General features: G+C 38.1%; 1 protein-coding gene across 7 annotated transcripts in view; it reads left to right on the top strand.

The window, feature by feature from the left end:
- Positions 1 to 26,495, top strand: part of Glcci1 (glucocorticoid induced 1) — a 399,609-nt gene that overhangs the window by 309,516 nt on the left and 63,598 nt on the right. The window contains exon 1 of one of the 7 annotated variants that reach the window (XM_020186403.2): positions 6,760 to 7,458. The exons of 4 other annotated variants lie outside the window; for them this stretch is intronic. In XM_020186403.2, the coding sequence (XP_020041992.1) occupies positions 7,002 to 7,458 (457 nt within the window). In that variant the 5' untranslated portion in view covers positions 6,760 to 7,001. Of the gene's footprint in view, positions 1 to 6,759; positions 7,459 to 7,498; positions 8,511 to 26,495 lie in introns of those variants that run through there. 2 more of the 7 variants (XM_020186404.2, XM_074064681.1) reach the window with 2 other exon arrangements.

Raw genomic sequence — 26,495 nt, 5'->3', positions numbered from 1 at the left:
CCTAGGGGGCAAAATTTGATTAGACCAGTCCTAATCATGAAAACTCAGGCCAAATCAACTGTACTCAGAGGAATAAGGTCATTATGTAAAAATATAGCTGCCAGGCCCAAGATTTCTGTGATTGCAGGAGGATTTACTTTCAGACAAGAGGGGTATTTGCTTGCCAGGGACCTTGCAAAGATCTACCAAACATACCTTCTGAGAAATTGAACTCTGTACTCTGTTAAGAGTGTATTCCCTCTGTCTTCTTTTCTAGTTTTTTCTTTTTCTCTTTTTTACTCTTTCCTCCCCAATTGAGGTATAATTTTCCAAAATGTTTTCCTTTATTTTGATGCTTTTCCCTTTGTCAACTTCATTTGTGCCCATGACTTCAACTACCATATGTACAAGGATAGTCCCCAAATCCCTATCTCTGCTATTCTCAACTTCAGTATCAGAACTAAGAGAAGGAGACAGATGAGGATGAGGAGGAGGAGAGGAAGAAGACTGCCTTCACCTGATATCTTCTGGTCTTTAAACTTATAACTGAACATATTATCTTTCCCCCAAATTTATTCCCTTTCTTGCCTCGTTCCTGTTAAAGCTATGACTTCTTCTCCGGCATTCAAGCATAAAACCTGAGTGATTGGACCTCCTACTTTCATGGAGGTGGTCGTGGTCCTCTATGACTTCATAAACATGAACTGAGAGGCGACGTTTGCATCTTTGCACTTTTCTTCACATCCTTTGTCATTCCTCTAACTTGCATTACCTGAACTCATGTTGACCATTCTCAAAGCTTCCTAAATTATCTTCTAGCCTTCAGTCTTCAGAGCATACTGTAAACCATTCTTAAATTCATCTTCATAAAGCAAAGCTCCACTCATGTCTTCCACCCACTCAAAAATCTTCAATAGTTCTTCATTGCATACTCATAAAGCATAAGCATTGCCTGGCAACTGAGGACCTCCTTGACCTGTCATCAGCATTATCTTCCATTAGCCATCAGCCAAGCAGACTGTACTCATCCTTTAGCAGGCTGTGTGAATTCCAAACTGTATGATTTCTTTAGACTCTTCTTCCTGAAGCCTGTCCTCTAAAGGGAGTTCTGCATTTCTTTTATGGAAGCTATACATTTAAACATGGTTTTAAATTTTATTTGGAAGCATGTATTTTTACTCCTAAATAGATCATAATTTACCAAAGTATGAGAACAGGTATGCCCTGCAGAATGTAGAATAGTGACTGACACGCTGAAGACATTTAATACATAACTTGATGAGGAGTTACCAAGGCTTGATGCTAGTATTGCTACTAAGTCCTCATATAGGCTTATTAGATACCTTAATATGGACCTTTTTAATAAGATCGTAAGTATGCATTCTGAAAGTTGTATGCTACAGAAAGCTTAAAATAATAAAAAGACACTTCTCTAGTCAAATACTGCTGATGTATTGATTACACCTTAGCAACAGTTCCTCAATATATTTACTCAGGTGGTAAAAAGTAAGATTCAGTCATAGAGGAATATATTAATCTATGACACACTTTATCACCTGTAAACTCTCATTTAAAATACTATGATGATAAGGCAAATTTCCTTTATCAGACTACTATTGCTTTCATGTATTGTGAACACTAGGTTGGAGACTTCAAAGAGATGTCACAGAGTGAAAAAGTTAAGACTCTTCACACTTCCTTGGTCTCCAAATGTTATTTATTAATGTGCTGGTTTTATACAATACAGTCTTACAGTTCAATGGTGAAAGTCTCGTTGTACATCAGCTTAGGGTGGGTGCATTGGCATCACACTTGACTGCCAGAGTTGCTGTGGAGATGAAAGCTGAAAAATCAGTATTCCTTTTAGGAGCAACTGCATACTTTTCTTTTGATGACATTACCTGTTAAAAATAACTTTGATCTCTATTGTTTCTTCTGAATTTCTTTTAGAAACAGAACAAAGTTTTCCTTATTTATAGGTAATGGTCTTTTTACTGAATTAAACGTCATTTATTTTTCAGTTCCTCTACGCAAGCCTCTTGAGAATAGCTGTTCATAACAAGGAGATAGAACTACTACCAATCAGCAGATGTCACTCCTTAACTGATCTTCCTTAACTGTCCTTCTGTCAATTTCAGTTGTCTTTTCCTTTTCCTGTAAATTTCAGCTGCCTTTTCTCAATTATCAATTTCATTTTCGATTTTCATCCTTTGATGAGCCTCTGTGAACCATGAGGACTAATATTATTCTTCTTTCTTTTGAACACCAGCACCAATGCAAATATCTGTGTGGTTTACAGTAGCCACATATATTATTTTTCTGTTCAGTGGCATCATGGGGATGGAAGCCTGATCAGAATAGATTGAACAGGAAACCAGAAGTAAAGTGTAGACGTCTTTCTCTTAAAGTGTTGAGAGGAGAATCAGAGAATTCAGAGCGCAAATGGAAAGGAATGGTGTAAGAATTTTTGTTTTACTTTCTTTAATGTTAGTATGGCTGCATGTTCACACATTATTGAGAATAATCAAGAATTTTCAGCAGAGTACAGCTGATGAAAGGTACAAGTTTTAGTTCATGAGGCAAGTATTGGCTAAAATTTGCCACTCTTTCAAAACCATTGAACAAATATTTATTGCTTGTTATCTCCTATGTACTAGACACTGGAGACTCAGCAGTTATAAAATTGATAAACAGTCTTCCCTTCATGACTCTTCTAGACACAACAAATTATATATATATATATATATATATATATATACACACACTATATAATATAGTATATATATATATAAATATATAGTTGCATGATAATAGGTGCTTTGGAAAGAAGTAAGAGAGTAAGGGAGGCCTAAGAGTTGCTTGCAACTCCTGCAGGTGGTGACATTTGAGTAAAGACCTGGTGGAAATGAGGGAGCAAGCCATGTGGAAATCTGCAGCAAGAGCCTTTCAAGCAGAGGGAAAGCCTAGTACAAAGGTGCACGTAGGCTGTCACAAGCAGTAAGGAGAGCTGCCAGGGACAAAAATTCAAGTGAGGCTTTGTTGTTGCTATTAGGAATCCACCTACCAGAGAATTTAATCAGCTTAAGATGAACATCAGTGCAGATCTGTTCAGTGTTCTCTCCCAGCCATGACCTCATTGCTAATGCTGACGGCCTGGACTGCCTCTTAGATTTGGATGAGGCTTGGATGCTGTATTAGTCTATTTTTCATTAGTATAGCAAAGTTCCTGAGGCCAGATTACCAGGTTACTTGATACAGAAAACAATTTTTTTGGACCATGGTTCAGGAAGTACGATGTCTGGGGCCTCATGTGGGGATGGTCTTCTTCCTGGCAGAATCCCTAGGTGATACAGATCATCACATGGCAAGTGACAGGGAACAGGTATGATGCATACCAGGTTTCTCTTGCTCTTCTTAAAAACCTACCAGGATTCAATCATGAAGGCTCTACCTTAATGATCTTGTCTAAACCTACTCACCTCCCAAAGGTTACACCTATAAACACTAGTCAGCATAAGTTTCTACACACTTAACACCTCACAATGGGGATTGAATTTCAGCATGAATTCTGGAGGATAAACTGTTTTCAAACTATGCTCAGCTTGGAAAACCTGGGTAGTACCAAAGGGAAGGTTGTGGTAGCTCTGTAGGCTTAAGTATTCTCCATCTTATTCTGTCTCCATGAGGGGTAGCATATTAATCATATGTAGTCAGTTATTCCAAGTTTTAATTTAACCTACAATGTGGTCCATTACCATTTCAGAGCCAAGAATTAAGCATAACAGAATTCTACTTCAGATTAGCTAATGGTGGATTCTTGCCCCACAGATACCCAAGGCATGAGGCTACTGAGAATAGAGGCATTTATAATGCCACCAAATGGTGCTTTCAATTTTGTTGTCTAGTCAGGGCAACATAGTTAAGAGGCCATGACTAAATATTAGGCCTTCTATAAAATTTTCAGAGATTACTATACTTACATTCAACAAAATAGGGAAAATCTGCACTGTGCCTATCTATTTATTGCTAGCATAGGAGCATAACAATGGACTTGTAGCCCAGCAATCCACACCCTGTTCTTGCAGGGTTCTAATTTACTGAGAACATTTTCCCAAAGCTTCTTTGTGCCCTTGGAACCCACCACCAGTCTCAATAAGAATAAATATCAGGAACTCAAAAACAGACATTTGAAAGCAGGCGCTGAGTTTATTTTAGGTCACCTTTGATTGGTCTGAAGCCTGAATTCCTTAAGTATGATCATCAGTATTTATTTTACGAGAATAAAGGTTTTAGAGAGAATCGAGGTTTCTTTTTTTTCCCTGAGGTTTCTTTAGCAAAGAGTTGACTAAACTTCCAAATGGGTCATAATGAGTTACCAGTAACTGAAAATAGTATTTTAAGATCATGCTAATACTCTCTGTGGGTCATCTGGATTTGCTTTTAGATGCCTGATTTAAGTTTGCTGTAGAATATTTAAGCGAACCAGAAAGCTTTTAAATATGCCCAGACGTACTGTTTTAGAACCAAATAAACTATTGATCATTGTGACTGTGGCTTAGTATAAATTTAGAATTAGTGTAATCTAATTGTTGAGTTTGTTCCATACCTCAGTTTAGGAATGACTAGAGATGACATTTCTATAAAGAAACATGTTATAGTCAAATCACCAATTTAGACATTTACAAACAGTTTTAACCTTTATATATTTTTATCTGTCAAATGTTTTATTCTTGCTATTCTGAAAAAGTCACCAAAAGAAGTAATTTATTGTTCTTTTACTTACAAAAGAATGTAATTTCTTAATTAATGTGGAATCATTAACTTTTAAATGGAAAAAGTAATACAATAGGTCAACCATATCAAATTTTAAAGGGCAGTTTTGGCTTATTTATAAGTAAAACATATGTTATTCTGGAAAGCCAAAAAAATCGTAAGCTGTTTTCACTTGTAAAATTTCTTCTGAACTAATGGGCACTTCCCTCACAGGTGGTATTTGTGGACTATTGTAAATACTCTTCTATGATTTTGACCTCCATAGCTTTCTGCTATGAGGCATTAAGAGGGTTTACTCAGACTCTTGAGCCAGTCCTTCTGGTTTGGGTTCTTAGCTCCCCACTTAGAGCTGAATAATCTCAGGCAGGACCTTGCGCCTCAACTGAGAACACATCAGGGATTGGAGATAAGAGAACACACTTTGTGGATTATGTGAAGGTGAATGAGTTAACACATAATGATGCTCTTAGAACAATGGCTGACACAGGGTAAATGTTCAGTAAATGTTAACTATTATGCCAATATGTGATAAAGTGAGGAACTATCACTAGCCTGATGGCATAAAGCACTGGGTGAAATTTTTGTATTTTTATTGGGTTTCATCAATTTTTAAAAATAGAATCTGGTAGGCTTTCTGGTCGCAGCTCACAAAGAACCCAAGAAAGATAGTTTCTCTAAGTGAAACTGACCTCTACAGTATAGTGCTTGAAAGCAGAGGAAGCTTGTCAGTGTGGGCAGACACCAGGAGTCAACTTGACATCCCACTTCTCTCTCTTTTTAACCTGATGGAAATTAATGGAAGGTATCTGATGTACACCCGTAAATGTTCCTGCTTAAGTTTGAAAGACTCGGTGTATTATGAAGGTAAATTTAGGTTTTTGATAGTCATCTAAAATTTTGTACCTCGTCAGTCTGCATTGCAGAATAAAAAACCAAATTTACCACAATGGATTATTGTTACATTACGTCTGGCATTTACTGCTCCCAAGAGGCCATCTGCTTCGGGAAAGGCAGTGGGGTGCTTTCCATTAATATATCTGATGGTATAATGACGTAAAATTCCTGTTGATCTCTGCAATTCAGTTACTGTCTTTGAACACAGAATTTGATTATCACTTTTTACTGCATAACTACAAATGTTGGGATAGGCAGTAAAAGTAGATGCCCTTTGTTCAACTTCCATGCATTGCTCCTGATCGACTAAAGTTCTTTTGGTTTATAAGGCTACTAAGCTACGAAAACTAAGGGGAAGGGATCTATTCTGTTTCTAACTTTGAAACACTCCACCGGATGCAGGTGTACTTGCAAAATAAGTTGCCTTAAGTGTCTTCGTCTCAAGTTGTACAGGCGGCCCAGGAGGGTGGAGCGCTCGCAACTTGCTTACCGGGGCGTGTGCGTGTCTTTCGGGTGTCGGAGCACGAGAAGGACACACATGGACCCACTTTCCTAAACTCGCTTTCACCTCAAAGGCTGTCAATTCTACGCCCCGCCCTGCGCGCACAGCCCTCTCCTCACTGTGCCACCCCTCGCGTCCCGCCCCCAAAGCAGGGTGCTCTACTGTCTTAGGTGAAAAGTCCTTTCACTCTTACGACACAACCAATCATTGGAGTTCTGGCGGAGGGTGGTGGAACCAATAGGGATGCTCGCTGGGGCAGCTGCCGGGTCCAGAGCTCCAGGAGGCGGTGCCGAGGGCGGGATGCGGGTGGAGGATTAGTTGCCATTCCGAGTGGGAAGCGGGTAGAGGCGGCGGCGACGGTGGCGTTTGCGGTGGCGCGGGCTCCGCGGGGCGCAAGACACCTCGAGGCCCTTTCCTCTCACCCCGGTCCCCAGAAGTAGGAGCCGCGGCCCGCCCTGCACTGCCGGGTTCTCCCGCGCGGGTGGCCCCGCGAGGGCTGAGGGGAAGGCTGCGAGTGGCCCCCGGAGCTGCGTGACCTGGGCGAGTGCCCTGACAGCGCGATGCCCGGGACGGCGGCGGCGGCGGCTGTGGGCTCCTCGGGGCCCCGACCGTGACTGCCAGGCCGAGCCCAGCGGGGCGGTTGGGGCCGTTGGACGTTTGTTTTCGTAGCCTTCCCCTCCCCCCTCGCCGAGGCGGCGGGGGTGCGCGGTGGGAAGGGGGAGCCCAGAGACTCCTCCCCCTCCCGCTGCCCCCGCCCCTCCCCCTTACACACTCGCACGCACTATCGCGCCGGCTCCCACACGCTCGCGCGCCTCCGTGTCGGCCGGCGTCGTGCAGGGCCCGCGGAGCCACCATGTCCACTGCCTCCTCCTCCAGTTCCTCCCAGACCCCTCATCCCCCGCCGCAGAGGATGCGGCGCAGCGCCGCTGGTTCCCCGCCCGCCGCCGCCGCCGGGAGCGGGAACGGTGCGGGTGGCGGCGGCGGCGGCGTGGGTTGCGCCCCGGCTGCGGGAGCCGGCCGGCTGCTGCAGCCTATCCGCGCCACGGTGCCCTACCAGCTCCTGCGGGGCAGCCAGCACAGCCCCACGCGCCCGCCCGCCGCCGCCGCCGCCGCCGCCGCCGCCTCGCTGGGCAGCCTCCCGGGGCCCGGCGCGGCCCGCGGTCCCAGCCCGCCCAGCCCGACACCGCCGCCGGCCGCAACCCCGGCCGAGCAGGCGCCGCGGGCCAAGGGCCGTCCGAGACGGTCCCCCGAGAGCCACCGGAGGAGCAGCTCACCTGAGAGACGGAGCCCCGGCTCGCCCGTGTGCAGAGGTAGCGAGCCCAACCCTCCCGTCCTCCCGGGCTGCGTCTCCCCGACGGTGCCCTCCGTGGAAACTTCAGCCTCTCCGGGCTTCTCTTTGCTAATGCATTCTCGAAGGTGTGAAAGTGGCGTTGGGAATCTCACCCCCTGCGCTCGCTGCGGGGTTCGGAGCGGCGAACTGAAAAGCAACTTTTATCCGACCCTCGTGCCGTCCCCTCCGGTTTTACCCTGCACCACTCGCCTGCATCGAAAGGTTTTTCACTTTAAGAGCTGCCCAGCTCTGTAGTGTGTTTGCAGCTTGTAGCTGGGGAAGGAGGAGCTGGTCGAAACCCTTTAACACGCACGCAAACTCTCCAGCAGCGGATAAGGTGGTAGTCGTAATCTCTGCAGCCTTTGTGCTTCCCTGCAAAGTTCCTAACGTGCCTGCAAGTACCGGGATCAGATTTTTGTTTTCATTTTTGGAGGGCTAGTGGCGTTACTTATGATGTAAGGATATCCTTTGGATGTGTAGAGGGGGCAGTTTTGAATGTGCAATTGAAATGTATAGGGTTTTTTTTTTCTTTTCTTCCCAGTCTCTATATAGTCATGCATGAGAGCACTACTGCACTACAAATGATTTATGCCCAACTCATGATTTTCGTGATAAATTCCTGAAAGCCTATTTGTGGAGTCTGTTCACGTTTTCCTTCCATTTTTGAGTCCACTTTAACAGTTCAGTTGATCTGTGTAAGGATCTCGGTTTTCCTTTTTGTTAGGTGTCAAAGGTAATGGTGAGTTCGGAGATGCTGTGAGCTTCCCTTCATGTTTTGTGTTTTGATTTTGTTTTGTTTATGTCTTAGGGACTCAGAGCATGATCTAGTTGAGTCCTGGGGGAGAAAAAGATTAGCCAAAACAGGGACTTTAAAGCCCATGAGGGAGAGTAGAGTAGCTAATGTTATTAGATACCAGCCCAGAGCTACAGTTGCTACTGCTGCTGCTGCATTGTGGAAGGAAGGGATCCTACGGAGTGGAAAAATCTCTGCTGGAAGGGAAACACTGTCAAGCTCTGTACAATGTTTATGTGGTATGTGGAATTTTTTAATGGAGTTTTCTTGAAGAAGCTGGTAGAGTTGGAGAAAGAAGGGTGCATTATGATAGGTCAGTTGTGTTTTTAATTTTAATATTTAAGACCCATAATTAGCATGTTGCTAAGGCACTTGTTTTCAGACCACTTGATGGCGAGCCCCAGTGTAGGATGTAGTGCAGAGGGACAAGTAAATTAGCACCAAGAAATACATTCTATAATCTGTATGCATCAGGAGGAATTTGCTCCTCCACTCCTCCCCCAGGTCAAGCCAGCTGCTGCAGGAACTGACATCCTCCAGCAAATCCTGAATGAATGAATGAAAACAACGTGATCGCCCTAATAATGACCACAACTGAACACACATCTCTGGTTGAATTTTACAGAAAGGCCACCATTTTCTAACAGATTAATGCCATATGCAACTCCCTTGCACATTTTTGAGAGCTATATTAAATGAGAGGTAACAGAAAAATGGGATGGCAACAGTTACATAAATTTTTGAGTGATTTGGTTTTAACAATGCATAAATTGAGTTGGGTTTTCTTTTAGGGAGTAATATAAGAAGCATAAAATAAGCATTGTATGTTGTGTACAGAGGATTTTGTGAGCAGAGTAAAATTGCCAAAACAGTATAATGACCAATATAACTAGTACTTCTTTCCCTTTTGTTGATAAACAGTAACATCTTACAACAGGTAATAGTACAACTTGTTTTTCTGCATCGTTCAAAGGCCCTAATTGCTTAGGAATTACATGCCTCATCATCAAGTAGTTTTAATGAAATTTGTGATCAGGCTTAAGCTCTCCTCTTTGTTGAAGCATGGCACATCCGACTTTAATGCAGTTTTAATGCAATCATGATGAAAACACTTTTCTGAGTCTGGTTGTGCAGTAGACAGACTTGCAGTATCAGAGAGCTTGTGTTGGGAACTGGAGGGCTTTCTCAGCTGGAGATGTTTTTCTGCTGTTTTTAACGCCAGGTGGTTTTGTCAGTTTCTTCCAGAGAAGTGATTTTGAATTCAGGCGCGTGTGCCCCCAGGTTCACTGATTATATTACCCCTATGCTACTTCTCCACATTATAGTTTATTACCCCTGTGTTCCTCTCTACCCATGTTAAAACTGCTCAACTAATCTGTTCTGTCCACTTTGCTATTTAAAATCCATACACTTAGTTGATTTACATTTTCAAATATTACTCAGTTTCTTTTGAATTCTGCAAGGTTCCAACTTTAGTGGATTTTAGCTTCCACTGGTCAAGGCTCCTGCTGCTGCCACTGCTGCTGCAGACACTGACATCACTATACTGCATGAATGAAAACCAACAACGTGCTCCATTTCTTCCTTTGCTCTCCACCTCCTTCCTTTTCTGCACATTTCAGAGAGGGTGTATGTATTTAAGATGGTGCTATTATACTGTGCTTTGAAACTGCATTTTAAAATATTAAATCAAGTAGATGGTGGCTCAAGGGATATGTGTTTCATATAGAGGTGTATTGTTTACTGAAAGCTGCAAATGGTGTGGGCATTCGGATTAGAGATGACATAACTGAACATGCAGTATTTTATGCACTTTGGAGTGATGATTATGGAAGAAAATTGAGAAACTTAATTTTCTAATTCTTTTACCAAGAAGAAATTATGAAACAGTGTAATTTCTAAACACATTATGTCATTATTTTTCTCTTAAAACATGTGCATCTTTATAGGGCTAAGGCTAGACTGATAGAGATACCAGTCTAGATACTGATAGAGTATCAATTGATACTCAGGTTATTTCACCAAGCTGAGGAAAAGCTGAATTCTGTAACTAGAAGCAATTAATTTTAATGTTATCATGATACTAATTTATGAAACCCATAAAAAGATAGTGATTTCCTTTATTTGTATAGCATAGTCTTAGATAACTGAAATGGTTACCATAACAGAAGATGGATAAACTTGCAAACATCTTGCTCCTGTATAGAAGATGTGGAGTTTACAAATTGAAAGTTCTGTTTATTCTCATAGATTGTCCTCTTTTTGTTTGTATTTTTCTTTCTTTTGTATTATTAAAACTTCAAGGTTTGTTATTTAGATTCATTTCTATACTTGTGCCATTAGCAAAATGTCACTCTCCCTCTTGTTTGTTTCTGAAGGGTCTTGAAGTGGTGAATGACAAGCTGTGAATGCATCCTCAGGCTCCCTGTGATGTGTTTGTAATAGATGTAAAATCATAAAGTATTATGCAAATAGTTATTTTTTGTGATGGTAATACATAAAGCCTACCTTTGAGATAAATAGAACAAGTCAAATGAGACTATAGCAGAATGTTAGTGTTAAAATTAATGATCTTTAAGTTACAGTCATTAGTAACAACCAAAAGAAAACATAATAAAGTTATTTTTTTCTTAGGCTTCATAGAGCAAACCCCCTGGATTTAAACACAGAACAAAATACTGACAATCTTACTATGCAAGATAGTAAGTAGCAAATGCTACTCTCATGTTTTTTTGTAAAGACTGAGCATTACGATGAATTTTAAGTCCTAAAAGACATCAAAACAGTTGCATTCTAATACTCTGGTTGGAGAATACTGCTCATTTTAAGTGTACTGAACCTAGTAACAAAAACTTGGATCTTGTAACTCATGTAGCTTCTTTTTTGACAAATAGTGTGCATTGGTCTCTGATTTCACATGTCAGATTTATCTAGGCCTCATACTCTAGGGTAAAATCTGAGTAAAATTTTTCACAAATATCTTGAGAACTTCATTGTTCTATACATAAAGAAGTTATGATTCTATTTTAAAAGATAATACAAAGCCAATCAGCATGTAATGTATTCATCAAATTCATCTTTTTGAGTAATTTTTATGCTGTGCTCAGTTGTAGGATACAAACATTTTAAGTAACTTTTTGTCTTTTTAGAGATATGCAATTATTCTCTTGTTAAGTTTACTCTTAGGCTGATATTCTTGGAGACTGAAGTCTTTCTTCTGCTTTATAATTAGTTTTCGTAGAGTGCTTATGGGAACGTGATTCAAAGTCTTCCAGTATAGAGTGGAAATATGTTAAAATTGTAGCATTTCTAAAGTAACAAGTTTCAAATACTGATTTTTGGGAAAGATTTTCAGACTCTGGGAACTACACTAAGTAGCAACAATGTTCATTATTTAATGGATCTAATTTTTTCCGTTGGTTATCTCATGGTGCATAAAATTTCTGGATCAATGAGGGAATAGCAAAATAAATAAGTGAATTTATAAAGTTATTTAATCAATGCATTGTGTTATGTTAAAGATTATATTCCTCTCACAAATAACTATTATTCTGAGTCTATAGAAGATTGAGTACCTAAGGTCTTAATTTTCAACTATATGTAAAGTTTTGTGTGTATATGTTGAACTGAAAATCATCTCCTTCATTAAGTACTTTTATACAAGAGTATTTCATTTACTTAAGTGTACATTTCTGGAAAGACAATGCAAACTTAAGATTTGTGCATTGGGGAAATGGAAGATAATGAAGTCTTTGCGATTTTTATTCTATTTGTGATAATGGAAACTACATTTGAATAAGAAAACAAAGGAGTATCTGAGCTCCATGCAATGGAATAAAATGGAAATAAATGCTAGTATTCAACAAATAGAAGTGGGTTTTCCTTAAGCTTGAAGGTTTAAAAAATTTGAAAAGCCTGTTTTATCAAAATTTTACATACACTAGTAATCTGCCAAGGAGTATGTACTAATGACTTTGTTCTTAATTTTAGTTCAGTCTTTTCCTCAGAGCTTAAAATTCCCAGACACCACTAAAATAGGCTTTTCACAGCACCTGTCCTGGGTCTGTGCCTAATGCTGTTGTCTTTTGTCTTCAATATATAATTTTGTTCTCTTAAGAAATGTCTAAGAAACCAAATCACGGACATTCTTCCTGTCCTATATACTGTTTAATTATTTTAACGAGAGGTTGAGTTTATCTAACTTATTATGCTCCCCTAACTGGTCTGCCAAAAGTAAGCAGAAGGAAGAGAATACTAATTTATTCATATAGAAAGCCTGGGGAATTGATAGAAGAGCCACCTTTCTCTTACCCTTTAATCTGGACCTGTGGAAATGAACATGACTTCACTCATCTTCCTGCTATTGTAGAAGACTATTCGTGCTTACCTCATAAAACAAATTATAAAAGATTATCAGTAGTGTTACAAACCAGTTGGCTGGGGGCCAGCTCAACCCAGCTAGAAGTTGTAGTAGGTGAGGAGAAACTCTGCAATTATTCTAGGCCTTTGCTGATATTTGAAGGTGGAGTGGATGACAGTGGGCCTTGGTCAGCTAGGGGATAGCACTGGGGTTCTGGCCTCATGATTTGGGGCCAAGACCCCTGACAGCTATTGCACTGCATAGGGTTTGAGCCCTAAGTGGTACAGCTCTTACAGTGGGAGGGGTCTCTCTGCCACCAATGGTCAGTTTTACTTTCTCCATTGCCAGATTCTTTTTTTTTTTTCCGCTGCCAGCTGTTGTCTTCCCTCCATTCTGGTCAGTTTCTCCTGGACTGCTCAGATTGTCCACCTGCTACCGTGCTGTCAGGGCAGCTTCCTTCCTGCCACTGCTGCTGCTTTTCTTTTTTTTTTTTTTATTTGTCTGAAACAGTCTTTATTAGCATAAACTAGTTGTACAAAGGGGTTTTGATATTTCCATCCACATGTACAATGTGCTTTTTTTTCTTTTCTTTTTTTATTATATCCATATGTGCATACAATGTTTGGGTCATTTCTCCCCGCTGCTTTTCTTTTTCTTTGTGCTGTCAGTTCAGCAATGATGGGCAAGACCACTCATGAGAAAGTCTGTATTTAGACTTGATGTTGTAATATCCTGGAGGTGGGGATGAGCAGGGAAGTGTCTCCCAGCTGCTCACAAAGTAAGTTGAGCAGCCTGCTTATGTAACCAGAAGGGGGAGGAGACAAGGATGTTTGCACCAATCATGGTATAGTCCATTATGTAAATGAAAGATTGTGTTTGCATCAATCACAGGTCTTCAGTTGGGTAGCAGTCTGGTACAAGCTGCTTGCTGGGACAGTGCCTTCTGAAGCAGGAGTAGTGCTTTGGATGTTGGCATTTGGGCAGTCTGGCTACTTGGTTGGCAGTCCTTTGCTCAAGGCAGTCTGAACCCTAGAGAAGGATCTGGCAGCTGTTAGGGAGTTAAAGTTCCCATCCCTCAACATCTCAACACATTTAAAGAGGAAGGGGAAAACAAACTTCCAAAGGGTGCTTACAACAATGGCTTTGCAGTAATGGTACTTTAACAATATTTAACAGTGATGTAAAAATTAGCCTGTTCCAGTGTCCCAGTGAGAGATGGGTCCCTACCATCTGTTTCAGTAAGTCTGAAAAGGATTTTACTTATGAATCAATTGTAGAAAAACACTTTTCCAGTATTTCATTTTAGTAGGAATAAGCATGGCAAATACCTTTAGCACTGTTGTTTACTTCAAATGTATATTGTTGAGGTTAAAGCCAGGAAGGAGACAAGTTCACCAGTACCCCAGTTCATGACTTCCCCTATATTATGCTGTGTCTAGTTATGTAGGTTGAGAAGAAGAAAAGATTTGAGTGTTACCTGTATACCAAGCAGTGTATACTTTGATTCAGCAAGAAAATAGATGTGTAATTCGTATCTTTTTATTCTGGATTCGGTGTTCATTTCAGGAATTGATTGTTTCTGCTCCTCCTTACATGTAACCATAATCTGTACTGTCCTTGTATCACATTATAGTGAGCAGAAGTGCTTTTCTCCTTTCATAAATGTTAAAAGTTAGTTATATATATATGGTAGTGAACTGATTGGTGCTTCAGGACTCACTAAGCACATACCAGTCTCAAGTGATGGCCCCAGTAACTGCCACTGCATTGATTTAAGTCTTCCCAAGAGCCAACAGTTGTATCTGCAGTTTGTGGGTTTAACCTCTGTGTATTTAACTTAATGAAGTGCCACCATGGTTCACCTTAATAATGGCTTACCAAAAATAAGAATGAGTTAAACTAGTGACATCCATAGTTGTGTGGCAATGTTATGTCCAAGATTATGTGCCAGGTTATTAGTTGAGAAATCTACTAAACATCTAGATGTGTTTTATAACATAAAAGTAAAAACTGCTACAAGTTGCTACCTGGTAGTATTGATGATTGAATACATATCAACTGCTGACATTAATAGTCCCTTATCCCGAATGGCCATGGGAGAACTTTTGTGAATAGTCTTTTATCTAATTTTAATTTTTATAGTATTAAAGAAGTTAGTTAATATTCTGCTTAAGGAAACAATTGGTTCTGCCTCCTCCTCTCCCTCCTTTCCTTCTTCCTCCCCCTACCCCCTCTCCTCACAGGATCTCTAATATGTAGCCCAGTCTGGGCTCTAATTCGAGATCCTCCTGTCTCAGCCTCCTGAGTGCTGGGATTACAGGTATGGGTCATCACATTCATCTTTAATTCCTGTTGTATACTTGATAAAGTGAATATATTTAGAAGTATGTATCTGTCTATTTGGTTACATATTTGAAAAGTGCTTTTTCAAATGTAAAATGTCAAAAAATATATATACATAAACAATTTTTTCCATTCCATGAATTTTAGAATAGCTTTGTTTTATGACATCTATAATATATCTAAACCTACTATATTGCTGACTGTACATATTATATTCTACTATAGTTTGGCTTAGGGTGATGTCATTGGCCATTTTTCTTTGAGTACATATATATGCATTATTGTAGAAGTCTGAACTGTATTATTGGATGTGGTTTCTGGTGTAGTCATGGTCATATGTAGCAATAGTGTGATGCCCTTTGAGGCTATTGAAACGAGTAGGATATGACTCTGACTGAATATCCACTATTACTGAGTTAGAATGGCAAGTAGTAAGCTTTTCATGTACTGTGTTATCATTTACTTGATTGGATGCAGAGTGCCTTACTGTTATTTATTCTACTCAGAATTTATCCATTTTAATTTTTATCCACTTTTAGTTTTTATTTTAAAGAAATACCAGCCTTTAGCATTACTACTCATTGATGTTAGTTGACCATTGGAACAGTTTCTATGTTTTATTTTATATTAAGCCATGTGGTCAAAAAATAACATCTTTATGCAGATATTACTATTTAAAGGTTAAGAGTTACACTTAACCTTATGGTAAAACTGGTGTTAGATTTTGTGGATTGATTTTTTTTTAAGTTTGTATATAGCAAAACTTATGTCTCCAGAATATAACCATATAAGTCATCTGAAATTGCATAAAGAAATTCTAGGAAATAGGAAAGTATAGAAAAGTAATGAAATGAGTTATTATATTATTCATTTAAAAATACTATTCTTAAAGTTCCTCAAAATGTAAAAGAATGTAAATACAGTCACTGAATATTTGACCTATGGTATTAGTCCATAGTTAGCAATTTTAAAGTCCTTTACAGCTTCATTATCATTTTTCATTTATCTTGAATTTAATGTTTCTCTAGTTCTGTATTCAAGGTATTGTGGTCGATGTGTGTGTACCTAATAGTACCTGTGCATTTTTAACATTCTAGCATCTACCCAAGTCAGTGGTACTTAGAAGTTCCTATAGTCAATATTTGTTAAATTTTCACATAGAAATTACATAGATATTTCTGCTTGAAATCTATGTCTATAATTATCTGTATATACATAGACACACACACATACACACATATGAATTGCAATGGGTTCAAATCATTGAACAGTGATTGTTAGGGCATGCGGTCCTGTAAATATGTGACAAAGATTAAAATTAATAGATTTTTACTGTTTCCCATTTTCTGGAGTGCCTAGTGGTTTAGGTAACTAATAGTTTTTATTTTGGTTAGGCCCGTCATTTACTGGTAGTGTTTAAACTTGGAAAAGGCACTGATTTAGACCTTTGTATAATGTATATGGAGCTAGGTGCACTTGATGGAAGAGATAGGAGAAACAAAGATGAGTTATGTCAGGCTAGTCCACATTTGAAAGATGGAATGTAAACTTCTGCAGAGTGAATTTCTAAGTTTTACAGTTTTGTAAAGTGATTTTTGAACTAGTGACACTCCATGGAATTGACCTTTAAATCTATTATTGTTTAGAATAACTTAACACCATTGTATCCAAAACTTGATGGGCTCTTTCAATTAAGAATTTAAAGGTTTGTGTAGTTACTCCTAAAGACCATAATTACATGATGTCCTAAGCTCCAAATAAGAAGATTGTGAGTTACATATTAATTTGTGTTTCATTATAATGTAAAAATATAAGCTATAAAGCAATTTTAGAGTGATTATTTGCTTTACAAAATGTCTAACCTATGGGCAAGTAAAGTGGTTCAATTTACCAAAATGTTATTTACACAGACTTTTTTAGGAAGTCAGTTATACAAGGTTGAGGTTCATCCGAGGTTGCAAAAACATATTACTGAATAGTGTAACTTCTCTTTGCTGAATAAAATGTTCTTACATTTAGCAAAATTAATACCCTAAGAAACTGTTATAAATGAACACAAATATATCTTTTCCATTCCCTTTCTAGTCTGAGTTTCAAAATTCTAAGATATTTGACATTCAAATAACTCTGAAAGGGAAAGAACTCATGTAGTGATGATTTTATTTCTCATATTTCTCTATGAAAAGATGTGCTTATATTGGATAAATATTCCAAGGCCTTTCCTGGAATATTTTGTCTTAAAAAAAAAAGCACGCTATTTCTAATCAGCTTTATTTAGGAATTATTCTTTCTTCATCAAAAACTTTCACAAAACTCTCCACTCTTATTAGCGTCAGGAAAAGAAATAAGTAAACATAATTAGACTAGAAAGAAGATTGTTGCTGTGTTTTGTGCTTTTTGTAATTAAATATTCTTATAGGGTGGTTTTAAGTTGAAGTTTCTTACCTACTTAAGGATGAAGAGATTTAGTGGCCAACTGATCTGTTTACTGTTACAGATTTACTCTGTGTGTGTGGGTGTGTGTGAGAGAAAGAGAGAGACAGAGACAGACAGAGAGAGAATGAGAGAGGGGATTGGGGAAGAGGGAGAGAGAGACACATGCTTGCTAAAGACCCTATTCCCTTCTCAGTAATCACAAGGTAATCAGTGGTTCCTGGTACCTTTCTTCATACATAGTAATAGTTCATGTCCATCTTTTTGTAGTACTTTAAGCAGTTTAAATATACCGAGTGGTATCATCATGAAACCCTTTACAAAGTACAATTTAGTATATGCCAGTAAAAAATATTAGAAAAAGCTAAAACCAGTGAAGACAAACTATACATAGTTTTGAAGGTCTTCCTTGTCATTATGGGGAAATTTATTATTTATGGTATTACAATTCTATTTCTTTCCTGGAGGCATGTCTTGAATGCTAAATTCCTGAACCAAATTATTTATTTCAGGGTTATTAGATAAGAAATAAGTTTGTTGCATGGGTTTTGACAAAATTCAGTTTAAATATAAATTACCTTTTCTGAATTACTTAACATAGATTAAAATGACAATCTAGTTACATACTTTTAATCTTCTTAACAAATGTTTCTAATTTTATCTACTGGAATTGACTTTGTATTTTTTGAGCATAAGATTTTGTTCATATCTAAATTCAAGGTTGAGACAAACTTTGGAAAGTGTAGTTATGGGCAGGTCTGCCTCAGGTTACTGAGTCAGGAGGATCATGAGTTCCAGGCCAGCCTGCCGGGGTTGCAGAGCTACGCTCTGTCTCAAAAAAAAGGAAAAGAATAAAAGGTAGTTATTCTATTTCAACTGACTTGAGTGGGTATTCTTAACTTTTTTTTTTTTTTTTTGTAAGACTGGGGTTTGAACTCTGGGCCTCATGCTTTTTAGACAGGTACCTTACCATTTGAGCCACTCTTCCCACCCTTGAGTAGGTATTCTTACAGGTAGAACTGACATTCTTACAGTCTACAAATTTACAAATCTAATTTTTAAAAATTATTTTAACTGCCTTTGGATGTTTTGATAATAATAATGCTTTTTAAAAAAATGTATCATGTTGGACCTGTGTTTCATAGTAGAATGCAGCACACTCCCTTAGTATGGGAATTCATGTTCAGTTTACATGCTTTGAAAAAGTGGTGTGGTGTATCTTTTTATGCTCATAAGAGAAGAACATAATTAACAAATTTTACTCTATATTTTCAAATTTGGGTTTTGTGCTTTAGTGATTCATGTATAGTAAGGACGTAGAGGTGCGGTTATCAAGCTAGGAGTACCGAGTGATTTAAGTTTTAACTCAGAGACTTGGTTTGGCAATGAAGCTGAATGGTTTAATTCCTTGACTGTTACCGTGGAACAGTCTTGATTAAAAGGCATTCGGATCCAGAGCATCATGCTTGACTCTTCCTTTCCTCACCTCTCCTGTCAGATTGATGACAGCATGTTGTCTTATCTCCTCAGAATTCTCCTGAGTCTTGCAGTTTCTTTCCGTCCCTCCATGTCCTCATTATTACTTCTTTCTTGGACTATTGGGATTGATACCTTTTAAATCTAGGCGCCCCCATGACATCAGTCTCCTGTTTTTAATTTATCCATTTTACTTATTAGTAAGCACAGTCTTTCTTTAGAAAAAATGATTTTGATGAAAGATTTCTGTTGGTTCCTTGGCTAATAAGGGGTATGTAATTAGCTGTCACCAATTAAACCAAATAACTACTCCCTGATTAGAATTTTAAAAGATTGTCTTCAAAACAGTTAAAAGATGTTTTGAGCAATGGCAGTCTTGTAAAAATAACTCCATGGTCTCCTAGAGTAGCTGGCAAGGACAAAAAAATTTAGTGTAAACGGTCTTGTTATTTTATGTAAACATACTATGTTTACTGGTTATATACTGTATAAAGAGTTCTGTATTATATGATTCTACCCCTGTTACTTGTTTGTGAGCTATTTCAGTGTAGAATCATGGCCTTTTTTATCTATCAATGAGGAAAATGGAATGACAATAGGACTTAAATTCAAGTTGTTTTTTCAATCTTGTACTTCACTCACAGTGATTTTATAGAAGTACCACATAAAGAATATTAAAGAGGAGAATAGAGCTATTTTATTTGAGGCTCTTCCAAAAAGTCTGCTTTAATACAGAGGTTCAGAATAAGTGCTAGGCAGTTTTTAGCTTTTGAATATTTACTTCATAAGGGCTGTGCAGAGTATTAGTAAGTAATGCTTACAAATTTAACAAATGTTTCATGAGTAGATACACTAGGTGTTAGAGAAACAAAAAACATATGACAAAAGCCTTGCTTTTTAAGTCTTGAATTAATCATTTAAGTGTACAATACAGGTTTTTGGACAATGCTTTTTCCTTTCCTCTCATAAGTGAAAGTAAAATAGCTAAAATAAGGGTGGAAAGAGAGACATACAACTGAGTGATGAGCTGCATCATTTATGATGCCCAGAACACACATTGTTCAGTCTTGTCTTAGCTCAACACTGCATAGAAAGGATTAAAAAATTAATCAGAGGTGAAGAGGGAGAGAAGGGGAGAAGTCAGTTGGTTGGCATGGTTTTATTTTTCTCTCACCTTGAGATGAGTCTCCAGTACATCTGGAGGTGGTGTTTTTTTTTTTTTTTAATTGTAAAGGCCCCAGCTATTCTAGGTATTTTCAATGACTGAAATGGTATCCAAAACCATGATCTATTATCTATCATTCAATTTTTAGGCACTAAGATTGAACAATGCTCTTTAATTATTTAAGGAAAAAAATTAACTTAGATGTTAATAATCTCTGGACTTTAGTCCATTACTATCTCCTAAACGGTGCCACTTCTGACAGAAGAACTGTTTAATCAGTAATATCAATAGACTATTCTTGACTAAGATTGTAATGGCTGGTTTTATATTTACTCTAGAGGAATAAAAGATGATGTTGTTCTAAAATATTTCATGATCCCTTTCTCTTACTTAGTCATGCTGTCACTAGGCTTACTTTATTTCTTTTCAGATTGCTCTCAGTCCTTGGCATTGCTTCCTGATTGTCTTTTATGCACAATATTTGTGGAATTGTTGAGATGGAAAGTGTTCTGTGTATGCAAACACTGACTGGTGTTTTGCCATGTTCTGTTTTACTCCCTGGCCTCTACAAAGGTGTCATTTGTATAAGACATTTTCCTTTGGATGTTTTCTGCAGCTTTTGGCCACTTCAACATTGATGAAGTATTCAATTTTGAATAAATTACTGCTTCACAGCTACATATTTGATTTTTTGGTGTCAATATTTATGAAAGTGAATGCAAAAATAAACATCTGTGTTTCCTTATTTCCGAAACCTTTGCTCTGTTGAGTCTATTCTAGACTACTCTAGAGATGTGTAGTTAGTTGTATATTTCCCAGTCAACAACACGTTCACCTTTGCTGGACATAGGGATACAGTGTGGGGAAAAATACAGTTTGTAGGCTAGTAGTCTAGCTTTAATTCCCTAGATTATTTTGCATTTGGCAAATTAGTGGATCCAGTTAGATTATGGTACTGATTTCTGTTTATTGTTTGTCTCGAATCAGTACATGAAACTACCTGGATTCATATCCTATCAAGGTTAAATAATCACGCTCTTTCCTAAGCTTTCCCCTTAATCTCTTCTACTGTTAACTGTGGATTTAACTATTCACCTAATCTTTAGTTATTATTGTATAAGGAAAGTGTTTAAATGCTTGAGACTTTTTGTTTATAAATTGTATGTTAAAGTGTGTTTGGATTTATTATTTTATAGAACTTCGGTTTAGATGTCATAAGAAAAGATACTAACTTGTCTACTAGTTGTATTTTCTGCATTATATTAAGTCACTTTATTCAAATAGGAAATGAAAAAGCTGATAATTTTCAAAGGAAGAATGTCACTTTTCAGATTGCTTTTCTGACTCACAGGAACTATGGCTATACAGATCCCTAAATATCTCATTTTACATTTTTATATTCATTATGTCTCATATTACATTTTGCAGATGGCATAATCTGGTTATTCTTTTGTAGTGTTTCTGTAATGCTAATAGTCATAATCAGTTCTTTCTTGGCCTTGAAATTTAGGGATTCTTTGCTCATTATTGGTAGGTCCATTGGGTGGGTGGGAGGAACCTGGTTATTCTTCTTGTCTTTTTAGAGGCCTTTCCACACTTACCAGTTGCAAGGGGAAGGTCCTCCTCAAGGCTTCTTTTCCTGTTTTCTTTTCCACATGCCTTCTCTTCAAGTTCCTCAGTTTCCTGGCCCACCATTCCTCATGGTAAACACTTTTTCCTGAAAAGGAAAGGTCCTTTCCTGGTTCTTGCTACTGACTTCCATATAATGCACTTTGAAACTTTACTCTGGGATTGTCAGCTTTGAAGTGAGACAACAGGTGAACATTCTGTTAATCGAGAAAAAAATGTATGCTCCAATTTCTGTTAGTTTCTCTTCTAGATTGGGCAGGAACTGATTTTCTTTTAAACTGGAGTGCCCAAGACATTGAAAATGTTGTATGTAAAAATTACATAGGTAGACCGACTTAAATAGATGCAGATAGATACGTATCTGTGTCTGGTTCTAGAAGGAATTTGGTGTCTTGGATTTAGTTACCAGATATTCTGGAAATCATAGTCTTAAAATCAGATGTGCTTAAGAAGAAAACTAATTTTACTGTTCAGTGTTTGCTTTAGAGTTAATGAGCATGCTGCTCCTCTCTCCTTTCAAAGGTGCCAGTTGCATGGTTTGTACTGTCCAAGCTTTGGTTGAAATCTTTGGTAGATTATTCAGGAAAGAGTCATAGGAGCAATAGTCTTTGAGTTCTTGCTAGTTTATGTAGCAAGAAGTCAGGGTGGTTTTGTTGTTGTTGTTGTTTATTTGTTTTTAAATCTGTGCCCTGTATACTTTAAGGTCACTTCAAATGTAGTCTGCTCTGGATCATTTTCATTAGATATATGTATTTTGTTTCAACACTATTTAAAGTTATTTTGGAAGAGCTTCTTAAATTACAGGGTTTTTTGTGTATTTTTTTTGTTTTGTTGCTGTGATTATCTTAGGGACTCCTGTTATACATATGTTGGACCTTCTTTTCCTGTGTCACACAACAGTCATTTTCTTTTGAAGTGTTTTGTTCGTTTTTTTAAATTAAAAAATTTGTGTTCCTCTCTGTTTTCTACTTCTGTTAAAGCATTATCCACTGTGTTTATTCATTCTGTGTTTCTTGTAATTTACTCTTTATTTCTAAATTATTTCCTGAGTTTGTTTACCTCTCTCCCTTGCCCCCACACATATCATTGCTAAGTTTTACTAGTTCTGAGGTTTCTCATCTCTTCTATCATTTAACAAAAGGATTTTTAGCTTGCTTTGAAATATTATGTTATCATCTTCATCTTATTTGGTCATATCTTTCTGTCATGCTTTCATTATTCATAGGAATATTATTTATCATTAAGCCCTTTAACCCCTCATGATACAACTTTATATGGGACCAATCTGTTCTTTTCTCCATTCACTTTTTAGGTGAAATGGATTTTCTTACACTTTTAAGAAGGGGGTATAGGGTAGTGTTTCCAGCCTTAGAACTCTCAACACTTCCATTGTTTTAGTAAAATGACTTAAACTCTTGTTTCTGCAATTAACCTTCTTGACTGCCCTACCCAACTTTTTTTTTTTTTGTGACACGGGCTTGAACTCAGGGCCTACACCTTGAGCCCCTCCTCCAGCCCTTTTTTTGTGAAGAGTTTTTTTGAGATAGGGTGTCATGAACTTGGGGCTGGCTTTGAACTGAGATCCTCCTGATCTCTGCCTTCTGAGTAGTTAGGATTACAGGTGTGAGCCACCAGCACCTGGCTCCCTCCCCAATTGCTTTATGAATAGTCTCTTTCCTTTTCTTCTGTTTTTATTCTGCTCAAATATGGATTGACTGCAGTAATTACCCCTCATTCTTGACCTCTGTTGGAAGAACTTTTTGTTTGTTAGGTTGGAGCAGCTGTATTGTTCTAGTGTTTCACACTCTGTGTTGAGTTGGTATTCTGTTGCCTTCACTTGCAAATTGAGTCCTGTAGAGCACCCTTCAGATTTTAGCTTCTGTTCTCCTGTTGGCCCTTTATAATTACCTCTTAGTGATTTATGTTTTCTTTCTCTTAGGGTCAGCAGATGCTTTTGTTCAGCTGCTTCTCATACACATGCTGGTATTACCAGTAATTTTTTAGACTTTGTCCTGAATTGCTTGTTTGCACTTTTGTTAGACTATTTTGTGACATTGCTTTTTAGGTTGGCAATCATCTTTGATCTCTTGTTAAGTTGTTTTGGTATCATCTTCATACTGGTGGGATACTTAAACTTATATAAAGAATAATCTGGAATATTGACTTCTTATTCTATTCAGTGGACCAAAAATGCTGCATAACTTGGACCACTTCCATTAATGTTGATGGAGAGAGAGACAGACAGACGGAGAAAGAGGGGCAGAGACAGAAGAGGAGGGGAAAGGAGGGAGTTTTTGTCTGTGTTTCTGACAGTCTGTTTCTGTTTTAATAATCAAAAATGAAGAAAAGTCTTTTGCTTAAGAAATATTTGCATTCCTTTTGTTTACAATATAACTTACCACTTTTGTTTATTTTAGTTGTCATTATGGTTGCTGATAGTTTGTGATTATTTAATATTTGGGCTCATTAGTCATAATGGATTTTAGATGTTTGGAATTTCCATTAATAGAATTCATTAGGATATCATAAAGTTGATGAATCTCCTACTAATTGCTGACTTTACAAAGATACATAAAGGTCTGTAATTCTGCTACCAGAAAAAAAAAAAAAAAGAAATATGTAGTGTCTCATCATTCATGTGTGTAATTTTTTGGTAGCTATATTCCAAATATTAGGGCTTCATTTTGTTGTATATTCTTCTAATGCTTGTCACAAGGCTTCTCAAAGCCATCTTAGTGAAATTTTCTTTATAACCTTGATACCAAAAGAAACTCTTTATTTCTTTGAAAGTAGACTGAAGGTTTTTACCACAATGTCTTATCTCAACATATGTGTCATTTGAGATACATTTAATTGGATGAGCTGTAACATAAAGAATCATGCCTAAATGGCTAAACGACTACATTTCTTTTCTTGATGGACTTAGGTTATAGGGTTGTGTTAAAAGCATGTTTTATTTCTCTTGTCAGCCCCTTGATTGGATCTTCTCCAGATTTTTACAGGGCAGCCATATGGTGATTTCTGTATATTTTCTAGATTGCTTCTGTGGCAAGATTCCAGGTCTGGTTGGTTAGTGTTTCAGAATCTACTCATTTTGAGTGGGCTTTAGTTTTTGCTCTTTGGTTTAATTTCAGATAGGATATTCAGATCTGTCCTTTTCGTTTCTTACCTAAATTTCACTTGAATTTGTGATTTTATGTGGCTGCTATGGTTTTAGTATGTTGTGTTCCCACAAAAACTCATGGTTTAATTTCTCAGTGCAGTAGTGTTGGAAGGTGTGGCTTAGTGGGAAGCCCTACTGGATTCATGTTGTGTTATGGAGGTGAGGGAGTGAGTCTAGCTCTTGTGGGATTAGATTAGTTATCTTGAGGGTGAGTTATTCTAAAGCAAGGTTAGCACTCATGTTTTGCCTCTTGTGCATGGTCCTGTTTCCCCTTCTTCAGTGAGGCACTTATCAGAGGCTTAGCAGATGCTGGCTTCATGCTCAGGGGTTTTCTAGCCTTCATAATTATGAGCCGTAATAAACCTCTTTTCTTTGTAAATTACTCTGTCTCAGTTGTTCTTTAAAAATAAATAGACTAAGCTAACTTTTTCTCATGTTACATGACATGGGAAAAATTTTGAACAATAAAGGCTGTTGGTGAAATGCCTCCAAAGTAGGCTAGATAGGCATACATAAAAAAAGAAAAAGAGGCAAACTGCATGATGGATACAGGCTGATGTAAGCACTGAGCTGTATTACAGTAGGATGTCATGTGACCACTCAGACATTAAAGGATAAGACTGCACAAAACCAACAAGGACACACATGGCTGATACAGGTGACTGCTAACTGTCCTTTGCTTCATTTTAATGACATTTCCATATCATAAACTTGTAAAATTAGCTGCTTCTGTCATGTATCTGCTATCCTGCAACCTATCCGAAAACTCCATGTAAGGACTAAAAAGGGGATGTACACCCTATTCCAAGGAAATCCTGATCCATTCCTGGAATTCCCTGCCTTCTCCCCACCTTAACTCATGAATAATCCTCTCCTCCATTAAAATTTGCCCCTAACCCTGGTTAGGCCACTCTCTCTTGAGATGTTCTTATTCATCCCTTATGTGTGAACTTTCACACTGTATAAAACTTAATTCCTAATTCCTTACTTTGTATTATCTCTGAAGTTCTTCTCTGAGGATGACAAGAATCTGGAAACACTAGATAGAGGTCTCAGTCTGGTCACTAGAAGCTGGACCTCCCTAGTCTCTACACACCAGCAACACCTAGAGTATGCCTACTTTAAAACACTAAGTCTAGTAACAATCCTGTTAGATGGTCAGTATTAGTGCATGTGAGACTGAGTAGAGCGACATACCAGTCTCCTTTCCACATTTTTATTCTCAGTTACCCACTTCTTAATTTTTTTAGAGATTTATTTTGAAAAACATTCTCTGCAGCTGTAAGGCAAGAAAAATCACTCATAATGTTAGTAGTAATAATAAACTTAAAACTACAGCTTTAAAGATGCTAGCTCTCACAAGGTGTGGTGACTCATGCCTGTGATTCTAGCTACTTGGGAGGCAGAGATCAGGAGGATTGCAGTTTGAGGTTTGAGACCAGGCTGAGCAAAAAAGTTTGCAAGACCCAATCTCGACCATAAAAGCTGGGCATGAAGAATAAATAGGATTGAGGTCTAGACTGGCCTGTGCATAAGCAGCAGACCTTATTTGAAAAATATGTAAAAACAAGCTCAGGGCATGTCTCAAGGGGTAGAGTACCTGCCTAGCAAGCATAAGGCCCTGAGTTCAAATTCTAATTTTGTCCCTTGTCCCC

Source organism: Castor canadensis, chromosome 2 (assembly GCF_047511655.1).
Source record: "Castor canadensis chromosome 2, mCasCan1.hap1v2, whole genome shotgun sequence".
NCBI classification, from domain to species: Eukaryota; Metazoa; Chordata; class Mammalia; order Rodentia; family Castoridae; genus Castor; species Castor canadensis.
The sequence above is the reverse complement of the archived record's forward strand: the minus strand, read 5'-3'. Positions and strand labels throughout refer to the sequence as shown.